This window comes from Microtus pennsylvanicus, chromosome 15 (genome assembly GCF_037038515.1).
Source record: "Microtus pennsylvanicus isolate mMicPen1 chromosome 15, mMicPen1.hap1, whole genome shotgun sequence".
NCBI classification, from domain to species: domain Eukaryota; kingdom Metazoa; phylum Chordata; class Mammalia; order Rodentia; family Cricetidae; genus Microtus; species Microtus pennsylvanicus.
In genome coordinates this window covers 19,565,662-19,579,557 of record NC_134593.1, presented here as the reverse complement: position 1 = coordinate 19,579,557, position 13,896 = coordinate 19,565,662, and the positions used below count along the sequence as shown (strand labels likewise).

Sequence of the window (13,896 nt, the reverse complement as noted above, 5' to 3'; positions counted from 1 at the left end):
ATAAGATTTGTTTAATGAGGAAACAGAATGGAGAGAGAGAGAGTTAGTAAGCTGGGGTGGTAGAAGGGTCATTCAGTGGCAAAGCATTTGCCTAGCATGTACCATGCCAGGGCTCAATTCCCAGCATAGCCAAAACAAAAAGAGATAAAATGTCTTGAAACCGGAAAGTTAGTGTCTCTTTTGAAGACACCGCCTTGGTGATGACGATGTCATTTTTAGTTCCACCGAGTGTGCATGGCCGTGGGGTGCAGCGCAGGAGCTGAATATATGTGTTCAACAGGTTATAGTTTAGCTGTAATTTAGAGGAACCTGAGACCGACACATTATTTGACCATTGCGAGGGATTTCATTTAGCCAGGAAAAGGGAGTGGGTAATTCCTCTGCTACCCAGGAGGGACCAAGCTTCAGGCCAGGTTTCTCACTGTGGCAGGAAACCAGCCCTGGGTTTCCTGAGTAAGCCGAGGCCAGAGGAGGATGGGAAAGCTGCACTGGATAGGTATTGATTCCAAACCTCAGACCAAGGTTTCTCACTGAGAGCATGAATTCTGGTATCCTAGACCTCATCTCTGCTCAAGCAGGGGTTCTTGTGACGGTAAACAGGGAGGCAAGTACTGCTAGCTCCGGTCTCTGTGACCCAGCCGAGCAGGAAACAAGGACCAGAACCTGTGCAAAGAGAAAGGCTTAACATATCTCATGGGCTTCATAGCCTACAGCGGAAGCTCTAGGGACCAACTCTTTGATCTCCGGGGCTCCTCTTGTCCTTGGTTAGAATTGCCTGGTCCCCAGCTTTTATGTGTTTCACAGTCCAGGTCTCATCCGAAGTATTCAGGATGATTGGGGCTGGGGAGGTGAACCCCTGTGACATGCCAGGTTATCCAGAGGGTACCTCGCTGTGCCAGGGGTGTCCAGAGAGCACCTTGCTGTTCCAGGGAGAGTGCCCAGAGGGCACCCTGGTGTGCTAGGGAAGATGTCCAGGGAGCACCTCACTGTGCCAAGGAGGATATCCAGGGGGCACCTCGGTGTGCCAGGGAGGGTGTCCAGGGGGCACCTCAGTGTTCCAGGGAGGGAGTCCAGGGGCACCTCGATTAGCAGTCTTCACAGCTATGTCACGGTCACATGCCATCTTCTCCTGTCTGTTTCTTCTGCTCCAGGGCCAAGCACACCTGCAAAAAGACGCTGCTGGAGGAGGTGCAGGAGCTGGAGACCAAGTCCCGAGTGATGGGGAAAGCAATGCTGCGAGACAGCAACGGAAAGAGGTGGGCAGCCCACAGAGTGTTCTCCTGTCCCCCGCCGTCTCGTGTTTCTTCTCGCTGGCTGGTTTTCAAGGGGAGCACGGTGGGCTCAGTTTCAGGCATCCTGATTACTTGCTAAGAATGCGGTCGTGATGAGCTTCAGATTGCGTCTACTCAGAAGCCATGAGAATCGGAGTTGCTGGGTCACTGGGCTTGTCCCCAGGTAATAGTCGTGGTTTTGTTGGGTTTGGGATGTTGACCAAACGGTCTTGTGCATAATCGACAGCAGAGCAATATTTTCTTAAAGGGGAGGAGGTGGGATTTAGAGTGGATTCAAGAGCCAGGCCTTTTGGTTTCAGGCCCAACCATGTTACCTAAGGCTGAGTAAGTAGAGGAGCACGTGGTTAATAATGGAGAGCCTTAGTTGTCCATAAAAGTTTCGTTACAGTCTACGTCAACAGACCTGAGGGGGTTTCCTCTTTATTTATATTTTATGTATATGGGTGTTTTACCGGCATGTAACATATGTCTGTGTACCGTGTGTGTGCGGTACCCACAGAGGGTACCAGAGGGTGTGGGTACTGGACACCGAGGCCAGAAGAAGGTATAAGATCTGCTGGGTCTGGAGTTGCAGAGATAGTTTTGTGAGTCACTATCTGGGTACTGGGAATTAAACCCCAGTCCTCTGTAAGAGCAGCCAATGCTCTTAGCCTCTGACCCATCTTTCCCGTCTTCTGAAGGGGGATATTTTTCATGAATTATCACAACTTAGTAGATTGGAGAAAGGTTGAGAACACTCTTGGCATATGTCTTAGGGTTTCTATTACTGTGAAGCGTCACCATGACCACAGCAACTCTTATAAAGGAAAGCATTTAATTGGGTGGCTTGTAGTTTAGAGATTTAGCCCGTTATCATCATGGCGGGACATGGCATCATGCAGGAAGACATGGTGTTGGAGAAGGAGCTGAGAGTCCTGCATCTTGAGCCAGAGGCAACAGGAAGTGAACTGTGACACTGGGCGGTATCTTGAACACAGGAGACTTCAAAGTCCACCCCTACCGTGACACACTTCCTCCCACAAGGACATGCCTACTCCAACAAAGCCACACCTCCCAGTGGTGCCACTCCCTGTGAGCTCATGGGGGCCAAATGCATTCAAACTACTACAGCCTAGAAGCTGCTGCTTCACCTGCTTGCTCACCAAGCTGCTCGGCCCTACACCCAACAAGTACCTGGGAGGAGTACACAGTTCTCTAATCAGGATAAATTTATCAGGAATCCGTATGGTTCTGGGCCAAGGATCAGCCGCAGTGTGGAAAGATGGCCGTGTTTAATGCGGAATGTCTAGAAACTTCTGAGTGTTCTTCATCTAAGTGACTGGAAGGAAATCTGTAGCTAGCTTCTAGTGAAACACGGAATAGATAGAAGTACTTCAAGAAGTTTCTATTTGGTGTTATGTTGTATTTGTTAGAATCTTTTACAGCAATGGAATCAAAGATGCTTGGTTTGTAACAAAGGGGCTTTGGGGCTGGGAGTGTAGCTCGGTCCATAAAGTGTCACAGGCAAGCAGAGGGACCTGTGTGTAGCACCAAGCCCAAGTGTGTAGAAAGCCAAGCATGGCAGCACTTGCACGCCCATCACTGGAGAGATTTCTGGGTAAGATGATGGATTAGAAGCCTCACCATGGGAGGTTCCGTGAAAGAACTGTGTGCAAGAACCCTGGCAGTTCAGGAGCAAAGTAACACCGTCTCTTCATCGGTCATAGACAGCTAATACTTGGAGGGGAAGAGGGAGGTGTGTGAAGTAATACAGACAGCTTGAACCACTGTGAGAGTGCAGAGTCTCAGGTGTGGGTCCGGCCAGAGAGGTGCGGGAGGGAGGGAGCTGTGGACTGTTGGCCTGAAAGAAGAGAGAGCCCCGTCCTCCTTCGTAAAAAGATGGGCTTCTTTTGCTTTGTTTTCTCTGCTGTACTAGGAATTGAATCAGGACCTTGCATATGCTCCACCCCTGAGCTACAAAAAACCCTTGGATTTGTCAGCAAAAAGGGGACAGAGACACAGCCACAGCCTCACGCCGTCACCCTCAGCAGCCCGAGGAGTCTCCCTAATCCAAGGAAACTCAGGCTAAGCCTGGATTTGTGGCTCTAACTCAGAAAAAATTCTTAGGCTTAGCCACTATGAAGCAGATTGGAGATTTGTATTAAAGGTATTTTAATAGAGTCTCAAGCATGAGAATTAGGAGAAGACACTCAGAAAGTCGAGCCCATGTGTGGGCCCCTGCTTCTCAAGGGGGAGTGGGAGGAGACCGAGGCATACCCAAGTTTTGGTACAGGCTCCTAGAGGGAGAGATGCGATTGAGCGGTTTAGGATTACACCATTTTGATTGAGCGTTTTAGGATTACACCATTTTGATTGAGTGTTTTAGGATTACACCATTTTTTGGTGGCTATAAAGTTGCATTTCAAAAAGTTTTAGGAACCCTCTCTCTTTACTCTCTTGATAAGAGAAATGAGAAGGTAGTCGGGTGCCTTGGGCTGATTTATAATCTGATAAAGTAAGACCAGGAGCCACTAGGGTTGCGCAAGGCATGTAGTCCATGACCTTTCTGTGTCTGTTGACTCTGGTCAGATTCCGAGGAAGCTGCAGGTTTGCGGTGGGGAAGGGAGAAGTCGTCAGTAGTAGGTAGCTGTTGGGATTCCTGCTTCATTGCTAATGAGAGGCCAGTGAGTGTGCCTTTCTCTTCTCACTGAGGTTTTCCTGTCTTTCAGTCTTGCCTTGAACATGTATCTTCCTGTCCATCTAGTGGCAGGATGGTGGGCATGTGCCGCCCTGCTACATCAGAGCCAGCTTTCTGTGACAATGGGAACAGCCAGGGCTTTGGGCACACAGGGAGAGCACCCTACCCCCTCCCCAGGTTTTGTGAATATGTTTTAAACATCTGCCAGGTGTGGTGGCACACACCTTCGATTCCAGTACTCAGGAGGCAGAGGCAGGCAGATCTCTGAGTTCGAGGCCAGCGTGGTCTACAAAGCAAGTTTCAGGAGATCTATGTTCCTAAACTAGGGTGAGTTTCATGACTGGACTTGTTGGGATTACATGTGCACATCTAGATGAACAGAGATGTTCAGAGTGTGCACGCCATCACAAGGTCAGTCTGTCCTTTTCTTATTGTCCAACACTTCATTCTGGGATTGCTCACCAGGGTAATGTGGGGGACCACTGGCCTCCCCAGTATCTACCCTTTGTTTTCTCCCCTCTCAGGCCACCAGGCTTGCTGCAGGCGGTCTGCCTACTAGAAAGTAGAGGCGTGCTGTTCTCTTCAGGAGGCGATTTCATCCACTTGACCTCCTGAGAGCTGCCTCATCCCTGTTCTTTGATCACTTTTGTTTGCTTCTCCACACCAGCTTGGATGCCTGGACACCTCCATGCTGGAAGGGACCAGTGGGGGATGGGCAGAGGGTTGAACCCAGCCTTCCCTTGGAAGATATTCTAGACTCTGGCTAAAGTACTGATCAGACTGTCCTTCCATCCCATCCGACCATCAGTTCACCAGTTCACCTCCCCTGATTGTGTGTGTGTGTGTGTGTGTGTGTGTGTGTGTGTGTGTGTGTGTGTGTGTGTGTGATATAGGCTCATAGAGGAAGTTCCATACATATTAGTTGACTGACCAGCAGGATATGCAAAAGTCCAGCTCAATGAGGTGCCAGCGATGAAGGAGGTGACCTGGTGTCTGGTTTGCTGGCTCATCTTGGAGGTGGCCACAGAGAGAAAAAGCTAAGAAAGATTCAGTTACTTTGTTTCCAGAGACAAACCATTTCTCTTGACAGTTGAGACTAGAGGAGTTGGAGAGTTGGCTCTGCACCCCTAACAGGCTGCTGATAGCCAACTGTAGCTCCAGTGAAGGGGATCTGACCCCCTCTTCTAGGATCAGCAGATACCTGAGTTCATGGACATGCTAACACACAGGTGTGCATGTATACTCATTATTTTTAAATAGCAAAAATAATTTTTTTAAAGAATATATTAGGGGGTGGTGATTTAACTCAGAAGGTAAAGTTGCTTCCTGCCAAGCCTGCTGACCTGAGTTCCATCCTTGGGACTCACATGTAGAGGGAAAGAACCAGCTCTCAAAAGTTGTCCTTTGGCTGAGCAGTGGTGACAGGCACCTTTAACCTTCAGCACTTGGAACATGAGGGGAAGACAGGTAGATCTCTGTGAGTTCAAGGCCAACCTGGTCTACACAGAGAAATCAAAAAAGTTGTCCTCTCTGATTTCCACACATGTGCTGTGGTACACCAAAACACATACACACAAATATATATATATATATATATATATATATATATATATATATACATATATATATATATATATACATATACAAACATACAGACACACACACACATACACACACACATGCTTAAATTAAAAAAGAGTGGCACTTGTTCCGTGCTGTGGGTTAAACCAATAGTAGCAGTACCTGCCTTTGTCCCCAGCATCTGCACCCAGTCCCCAGCCTCCAACCCTCACACCATTCTCCAGGGACCTCTTAGGGACATTCTGCTGAGTCACGACATCTAGGTCCAAGTCACTGACAGAGTCCAGCACTGTTCATTAGGATACTACTCATGGGAAATAAAAGGAAAACCTTTAAAAACCCTGTTGCACCAAACTTGTAGCTACAGTCTTGAGCTGTATCTAGGGTCCTTCTGTAACTCATTCACGCAACAGACTTCTTAATTTAACTCAATAGGCATTTATTTACGGGGCGGGGGTGACACAGGCAAGCCATTGCATGTGTGTGGAGGTCAGAGAACAACTTGTGGGAGTCAGTTCTTTTCTCCCACCATGCAGGTTCCGAGAATCAAACTCAGGTCATTGACATAGCAGCAAGCTGAGCTTGACCTGGTGAGCCCTCTCTCCAGCCCCAGGAAGCTGATTTGGCCAACCATTGTGATTAATTAGCACAAATCCCAGTTGTAATGAATTAAGTAAAATGTTGCAGATCCCCAAGTGGCTGCAGTGGGCAGAGTGTGGAGGGGTAAGGGAGAAGGGGAGAAGTGGCAGAGAGAGAGAGAGAGAGAGAGAGAGAGAGAGAGAGAGAGAGAGAGAGATTGAGAAAGAAACAGGGTGGGGAGGGGAGGAGAGGAGCCACAGCAGCAGCTACCTCTCTGGGAGAGAGACAGAAAAGGGTGGGACTCAGACTGGAAGCTGAAGATCAGCTTGCCTCTGCAGAAGGTGGGAGGGAGAAGGTGTGGCCTGTCTCTTTGTAATGGTAAAAGTAAAATGCTGCGGATCCCTAAGTGGCTGCAGCAGGCAGTGGTCCAATACCACACCGCAGGTCCCAGAAGTGGCGGCAGTGGGCAACGGGACATGAGACCACATTGCAGGTCCCTGAAGTGGCAGCAGTTAGTCCCAGGCAGGGATGGCACAGTTCCCAAGTGTCTGCTGTGGGCCACGAGTCCCAGGCAGGGAGCAGTGTGGTCGGTGAGAGATCTCAATGGGGCAGCCAGCCCCACGAGGAGAGACAGGCAGATGGGCATGCCAAAAGACCACGGCGCAGGTCTCTCCCAAAGTGGCTGTTCCCAGGAAGGGAGCCATGCAGCAGGTGAGAGACAAAGACATGGATAGGCATGCCATGCAGAGTGAGGTTGGATATTTATTTAGTGAGTTATGAGGGGAAAGGGAGAAGGGAAGAAGAGAAGAGAGGATAGGAGAGGGGAGGAGAGGGGAGGGGAGGGGAGGGGAGGGGAGGAGAGGAGAGGAGAGGAGAGGAGAGGAGAGGAGAGGAGAGAAGGGGCTCAGGCTGGAAGCTAGACATCAGCTTGCCTCAGTGGACAGGGGTTGAGGAGGTGACTTGCCTCTTAAAGGGACAGAGCAGACCATTACACCAGTCTTTGCCTATAGTTCAATTAGCTGTTACATTTTCTTTTGTTTCCATTTGAATATGAATGTCCTCAATAGGCTCAAGTTTTTGAATGCCTGGTCTCTCATTCTTGTCGCTATTTTGGGAGGTTCTGGAAACATTGGAAAGAGGAGTATAGTTGAATAGAGTAAAATCTCTGGAGGTGTACCTGCCCAGGCTTCAGCCTCACTGCTTCCCAGTAGGCTATGAGGTGGACAGCGATCTTCTCACGTGTTCCCACCACCATGGCGTGAATGAACTGAGATGTTCCACCACGTCTTCCTTTCCCTGTCAGGCTTAATCCCCCTTAAATGGTTTCTTTTTCAGTTTTGTCATAGTGATGGAAAAAATAGCTGTTTCAACAGTTCAATGCTATTCCTTCAGTAAATCAAGTTAACCTGTGGGTTTCATGCACAAATAAGTCCTGTGCTTAAGACATTGATCTTAAGGATGGGTCAGAGGGTTGGAGATGTGGCAAGCACAGGGTTATAGAGAGGAGCTTGGTAACATTGTCTCAACCTTCTTTGTCCATAGCAGAGTTTGCTCCTTGTGTATGGTTATGCACTGTAAAAATGCTAACACTTTTTGCTGTCTGGCTTGGTCAGAACACTCCCCTAAGCCATCCTCCCAGGAGCCCTTTTGCAGGCACGCTGATCTCTGTAGAAGGGCCACCCTGGATAGCATAATGTTGTTTGTTTAAGAAACAAAGGCTTAAATGAAAGAACTCTTTCTTCAGTGTTTTAATACTTTCTCTTCTTTATTCCTAATATGTAACTCAAGATTTTTTTTTTCTGGTAGAAGAAAATCTACCATGACTACTTACTTTTATAGATACTACAAACCTATGTCCAAAACAACACTTACGGGAACAGTGTTTTCTCTTCCTGGGTGTGGGATAGGGTATGTTCTGTGATGCTGGGTTTCACATACAGCAAGGAAGCAGGTGAATAGTGGAGGAAAGGGTCTGGGCGTGGTGTTATCTTAGTCTGGATAAACAACAAGGAGGTTCTTGTTCCTTCTAGATCCTTCTCTCTGTTCATCACAGTTGGTTCAAGGAGGGCAGGTGGCCAAGCTGGCTGTCTCCGCTTTCAAGGCCAAGCGTTCTGGTTGCTGCCTCGGGCTTCTCAGGAGAAGGCAGATTCTCTTTCATCTAAGTGCTTTCCCTGACCTAAGGCCGGCTGGGCCTTGGGTAAAGATAGCAGCCTGTCTGGCTTGGAATCTTCTGCCAGCGATCAAGTGTCTCCCTCTGGTTTTGTGTTCTCTGAGAACATTGATGCCTGGCTCTGGGGCCTCTCATAGGGCGACCTCAGGAGGGAATCTGATCCCAGCTGGGTGCTGCAAAGTCTGCATTCTCCCTTTCAGCCTCCATGACAGACTGAATGTACGCTGACAAGCCGGGGCCGGGGTGTGGGGGTAGGAAGGTGGGGGGTGGGGACGAGGGACAACATGGATGGATTACTGCCCATGACACAGTGCTCCCTGCTGAAGTACAGGGGCCAGCGCCTGCCTGCAGCCTTCCCAGGATTTCCAAGTCCACCAAGTCGTCCTTCCACAGCACGCTTTCCCAGGGCTACCTTTGAAACTGGTGAATATGGTGAATATATATAATTATATATATTCATAGCATATGTAGATTCACAACACATGCGGAGAGTAAGTTCCCATCTCATCCTCTAGCCTGATAGCTAGACAACCCACCTCTACTGACCATTCCTAACTGACCTTTCTTAAAGACCACAGGCTTTTCCTCAACAGAGGATGTGAACACAGTAGGCACTCTGTTTCCTATTGGGTCCTTGCAAAAATTTAGCTGAGCCTCGGGCATATCAGGAGGGTGGAGGCATCCGGAAAGAGGTTTAGTTTTTTGGTTTGTTTGTTTTTTGTTGTTATTGTTTTTGTGGTGCTAAAGCTAAACCCAGAGCCTCACACAGGCTAGGCAGGTACTCTACTACTGAGCCACACCCCCAGGCCACAGATTAAGTTTTGGGTTGGAGAAAAGGGTGGGTGCATGCATGTGTGCGTGTGCGTGCGCGTGCGCGTGCGTGTGTGTGTGTGTGTGTGTGTGTGTGTGTGTAAAACAAGAAAATTCCTAATACAACTAGATCATCCCAAAATTCAAAACACCTGTTAATTGTGACCTTTAAACAGAAATTCTTGCATCTTTCTATGAGTATTTAAGGATTGGGTGTGGCTCAGGAGAAGGGCTCTTCACTTTCATAAGGGGCCCTGGGCTCCAATGCCAACGCCTCAAATGAATGAGTTAAGTGAAATCATAATACCGCTGAAGGTGTTTGGTGGTGGTACGACGGCCACGTGGAGGCGGGATTTAGGCAAGCCTTTCCCGTGAGAGCCCACATCAGTGCAGGTTTCTCCAATGTTGACTTTACATCAGCTCGGGGGTAGGGGGAGTGCATTTTCTCAGAGTTATGGCTGTTGGCATCATGTACCTCCATCTTCTCCTTATTTCCCTCCTACCCCATCCACATTTTTCTCCTAAAATGACTATTAGTTTTTTTATTGGCCAAAAGGGTAGGAAATTATGGCATCATTTCAGCAAACTTCTCCAGGCCAGGTGGCAAGTGTCTGCTTCCAACACCTGGTTGAGATTTATTTGCCTTCCAGCTGCATTTTTTCCGTGACTGTGTCATGAAGCAGAGCGAGGAGCCCAGCGGTGAGACAGACGGGACGGAACGGGGCTCCAGGCCCTGCCACTCTCTTAGCTCTGCGGACCTTGGTTGGGTTATTAACTTCTCTGAACTTTCCTTTTCCAGTCATGAGTCTGCTCTGAGGGTGAAATGGAAAAATCCACAGTAAATCTGCAACATGTATAGACATGGAGAGAGTAAACTCCCATCTCAGCCTCTAGCCTGATAGCTAGACAATCCACCTCTACTGACCATTCCTAACTGGCCGTTATTAAAGACCACAGGTTTTTCTCCAACAGAGGATGTGAACACAGCAGGCACTCTGTTTCCTATTGGGTCCGTGCAGAAATTTAGCTGAGCCCCGGGGCATATCAGGAGGGTGGAGGCATCCAGAAAGAGGTTTAGTTTTTTTTCTGTGGTGCTAAGGCTAAACCCAGAGCCTCACACAGGCTAGGCAGGTGCTCTACCACTGGGCCACACCCCCAGGCCACACCCCCAGGCCACAGATTAAATTTTGGATTGGGAAGAAGGGGATATCTAGTGACATCAGCTCACCCAATGTGCTTTTGGGTCACTGCCTCCAGGAGCTCCTCTTACACATAAGAGGCTGGGCCCATGCAAGCTGCCCCTTACACTCCGGGCTGTCCTGATGGCTGCCTGAAACAGTGTCCCAACCGGTCCCTGTCAGTTGTCCCAGTTATCTCAAAGCCTTGGGAAAAAAGTGCCTTCTCATGGACATCACTCATAGGTTTGGTCTTTCTCCACTGTGGTCACGTCAGTGTAAGCTGACATTCAGCTGTTGTTGTTGTTGTTGTTGTTGTTGTTATTCAAGGTGTGCTGATGTGCACCTGTAATCTCTGCATTTCGGGGACCAAGAGCAGAAAGGATGGCTTGAACGCAGGAGGTAGTGGCCATACACATAGGCGGTATAGAAAGACCCTGTTTTGAAAGAGAAAAAGAAAAGTACTCAAGCATTAAAACACACAAAAACAGAGAGACTGTCACAGAGGGGTCCCCATGTTCCCAAATCACAGATCCAACAAGTACCAAGATTTTGCCAGAGTTGCTAAATTTAGCCCCGTTTGGCCCTTGATTTCAGTTTGCTGAGGCGTGTCAATGCAGATCTTAGCCATCGGTACTGTTTGTGCTTCCGTACTAAAGGATTTTCCCCAAATAGTGCAGCCTGCATTAGAACACCTTTTACAGTGTGCACCATGAACAGTGTGGTGCCACCGTCTCAGGTCACATCTTATTATTGGTGATCACTCCCCAGTGCCAATCACATCCTTGTCCTGTAAACAGACTTTCCAGATGGTCTTGGCCCTCCCTGACTTTGCAGGGCCAGCGGGCTTATTCTGGAACCAAAGCAAGGACCACATTAACCTACTCAAGTGCTCTCTCTCCATCTACAGACGTTATTTTTAATGTCACGGACTGACACATTGCAGTCCCATTTTATTAGTCATAACACTGCGGCCACATGTGACTGGCGGAAGCAAGAGAACCAAGCCTCAAAGAGGAGGGAGATACCTACTCTGTTCAGTATTGTCCACTAAAGAGAAAGGAAAACACAGTCCCTTTTATACCAGGCTTATTTGCACATGGTCAGGGTAATACATCTCTCCAGTGCTTCCATTTATAATTTCATTCTCCCTGGGGTGCTCAGCAATCTCTGAAGCCCCAGTAGCCAGATCAGGCTACCTGCCTGTCTGAGACATCTGATGGAAAGGGTCGGAGCAGACAGGCCTGCCAAGAAGGTGTGAGAACTTGGAGGAAATGATGGAATGAAGGCTGATGATGTTGCCTGTCTTGTTTTGTTCTTTTTATCTTTCTTTCTTTCTTCTTTTGTTTGTTTTAAGGTAGCATCTTTCTCCATGTCATCCACATGTCTGGATGTCTTGACTGCATAAATGTCTGTTCCTCACCTGCATGCCTAGTGCTGCCTGATGACCTGAGACCAGGGCATTGGATCCTCTGAGACCAGAGTTACAGACAGTTGGGAACCACCATGTGGGTGCTGGGAATTGAACCCAGGTCCTCTGGAAGAGCAGTCAGTGCTCTTCACCACTGTCGCTGTTCCCTGTTGCTGTCTTCTCAAGGCCTACTAGCAGGAGGATAGTGAAGCAAGCAGAGAAACTGTCCCCCGACTCCCCAAGGCAGGCTGAAGTGAACAATTCAAAGTAGGAGGAAAACGCTAATGGGCCGATCAACTGTCCTGACTTCCAGACAGAACTGCTTTCAGGGGCTCCAGTAGGGTCTGTGAAAGAAATTAAAAAATGCATTTCATTTTGGAAGGGGGCGGGGGGGGGGGGGGGGGAGAAGAACCAGTAAGGCCTACCCACAAGGGAGGGAGTGTTAGAAAAACAAGTGCAGAAATCAACAGCTCAGGCAGGCAGGGCGAGAGCTGCCCAGTCTGGTGGGGGAGGGGGGCTGACAAACACAGGTGAGGAAAGGCATTAGCGGAACAAAGGGAGTAAATGGTCCAGGAAATTGCAGAAGGGCTGACTGGATTACCCACTGGGGGATTGCTGAGACCTGCAACCTGGGCACAGGAAGGAAGGAGGAGGAGGGTAAACACTTACCAAAGTAAAACACATCATTAGCGTTCAGGGAACCCCTCAGCTGCCCCTGTCAACCGAAAAGAATCAATTCTCTGTTACTTTATGGCGGTTAAATCCCCAGAGCCTTTGTTTTGATGGGCTAATGTTTAATAATTTGAAACAATTTTAAACACTGGTTGATACTGATTACTGAAGCAAGCAAAAGCCGGCTTGTTCCCCAGGAAGACGATGTGCTGGCTGATGAGACATCAAACAGGCTCGGCTGCTCCCTGCTGCAGAGACAGACCAGACTGTAGGAACTGCCTGGGCAGAGCAGAGAGGGAGGCTGGCTTGCTGGGGAAGTGGGACTGAGGGTCAGTTGGTAGCTTGCAGCAACCCAGCCTCAGAAGATGCTAGTAAAGTTATTTCGGAGTCACATGTTGTTAGTTTCATGCCCACTTTCTCTACCTTTCAAGTATCATTTCTACTCAACATTGAATGTCCCCGTACCAAGCTCAACCAGGACTCACAAGCTTGTGAACTCCCTGGGAAGTACTGACAGGATACTTGAATCCCGGTGAATGTACCGACGGTATACTTGAATTCTCTGTTCCTTGCAACTTGGTTCTACTTCAGCCATTTGAGCATCGATGGGAGACTTTTGATGTTTTGGGTGGTGTTTCTGCGGATGGTATACTGAACACATTCCAGGCAGGAGCTGGTTCCTCAGACACTCTCAGGTCTCTGCTGAGCACTGTTAAGTCCTGGGGAATTGTTTGCTTTTCTAGTTGACCCCTCTCCTCCCAGCTCCAAACTCTCTCAGGCTAAGACATTCCGGGCAGCAGAAGGCAGTGACCACCTGCAGCCCTCCTGAAACTGAGTTAGCAATCAACATTCCCAGGGTCTGGCTGCCTGAGAGGGCGGAATGGCGAAACTCTAGTGGGGGCATCCTGGAGTTTAGAACCGTCTGATTTGTGCACAGCATGTAGAATTTCCAGGGTCTTTGGTGCATAGACTGTGGGAGGAAAGGAGAATACACAGGGAAGTCCTAGACAGCCGGCTTCACAGACACACTGCACCACACAGGGTGCCTGCCCTCCCCACGTGTGGCCTCTGGTTTGGGTGCGGACGTTCTATTTCCATCTGGCTTTAGGAAAGCCAGGCGAGGCCTGTCTTAGTAGCCAATGAATATGGTGACTACAGACCCGATGGCTCAAAAGCGCTTAGAGAATGTCAGTTACCACTGGTAGACAGTCCTCAGGATTCAATGCATTTAGCAGACTACTTATAGGAATTTTGGAGATATTTTTAATTAACAGAAGTAGAATTCTTTTAAAACAGCATCCCAACCCTCCCCTCTGAAGGGAAGTGGTTGTAAGATCTTGCACAAGAGGGACCTTGGTGGGTCCCATGACGAATGAGGAGCGTCATGCAAAGACAGCTTAGGGAGAGATACAGAGATGGGGGTGGGGGAGAGGAGAGGAGAGGAGAGAGAGAGAGAGAGAGAGAGAGAGAGAGAGAGAGAGGGAGAGGGAGAGGGAGAGGGAGAGGGAGAGGGAGAGGGAGAGGAGAGA

At 48.8% G+C, this 13,896-nt stretch overlaps 1 protein-coding gene across 4 annotated transcripts in view; it reads left to right on the top strand.

Moving 5' to 3' along the window:
- Atp8a2 (ATPase phospholipid transporting 8A2) overlaps window positions 1–13,896 on the top strand; it is a 542,501-nt gene that overhangs the window by 486,293 nt on the left and 42,312 nt on the right. For all 4 annotated transcript variants that reach the window (XM_075950134.1, XM_075950131.1, XM_075950132.1 and 1 more), the window contains one exon: window positions 1,152–1,256. In XM_075950134.1, the coding sequence (XP_075806249.1) occupies window positions 1,152–1,256 (105 nt within the window). The remainder of the gene's footprint in view (window positions 1–1,151; window positions 1,257–13,896) is intronic.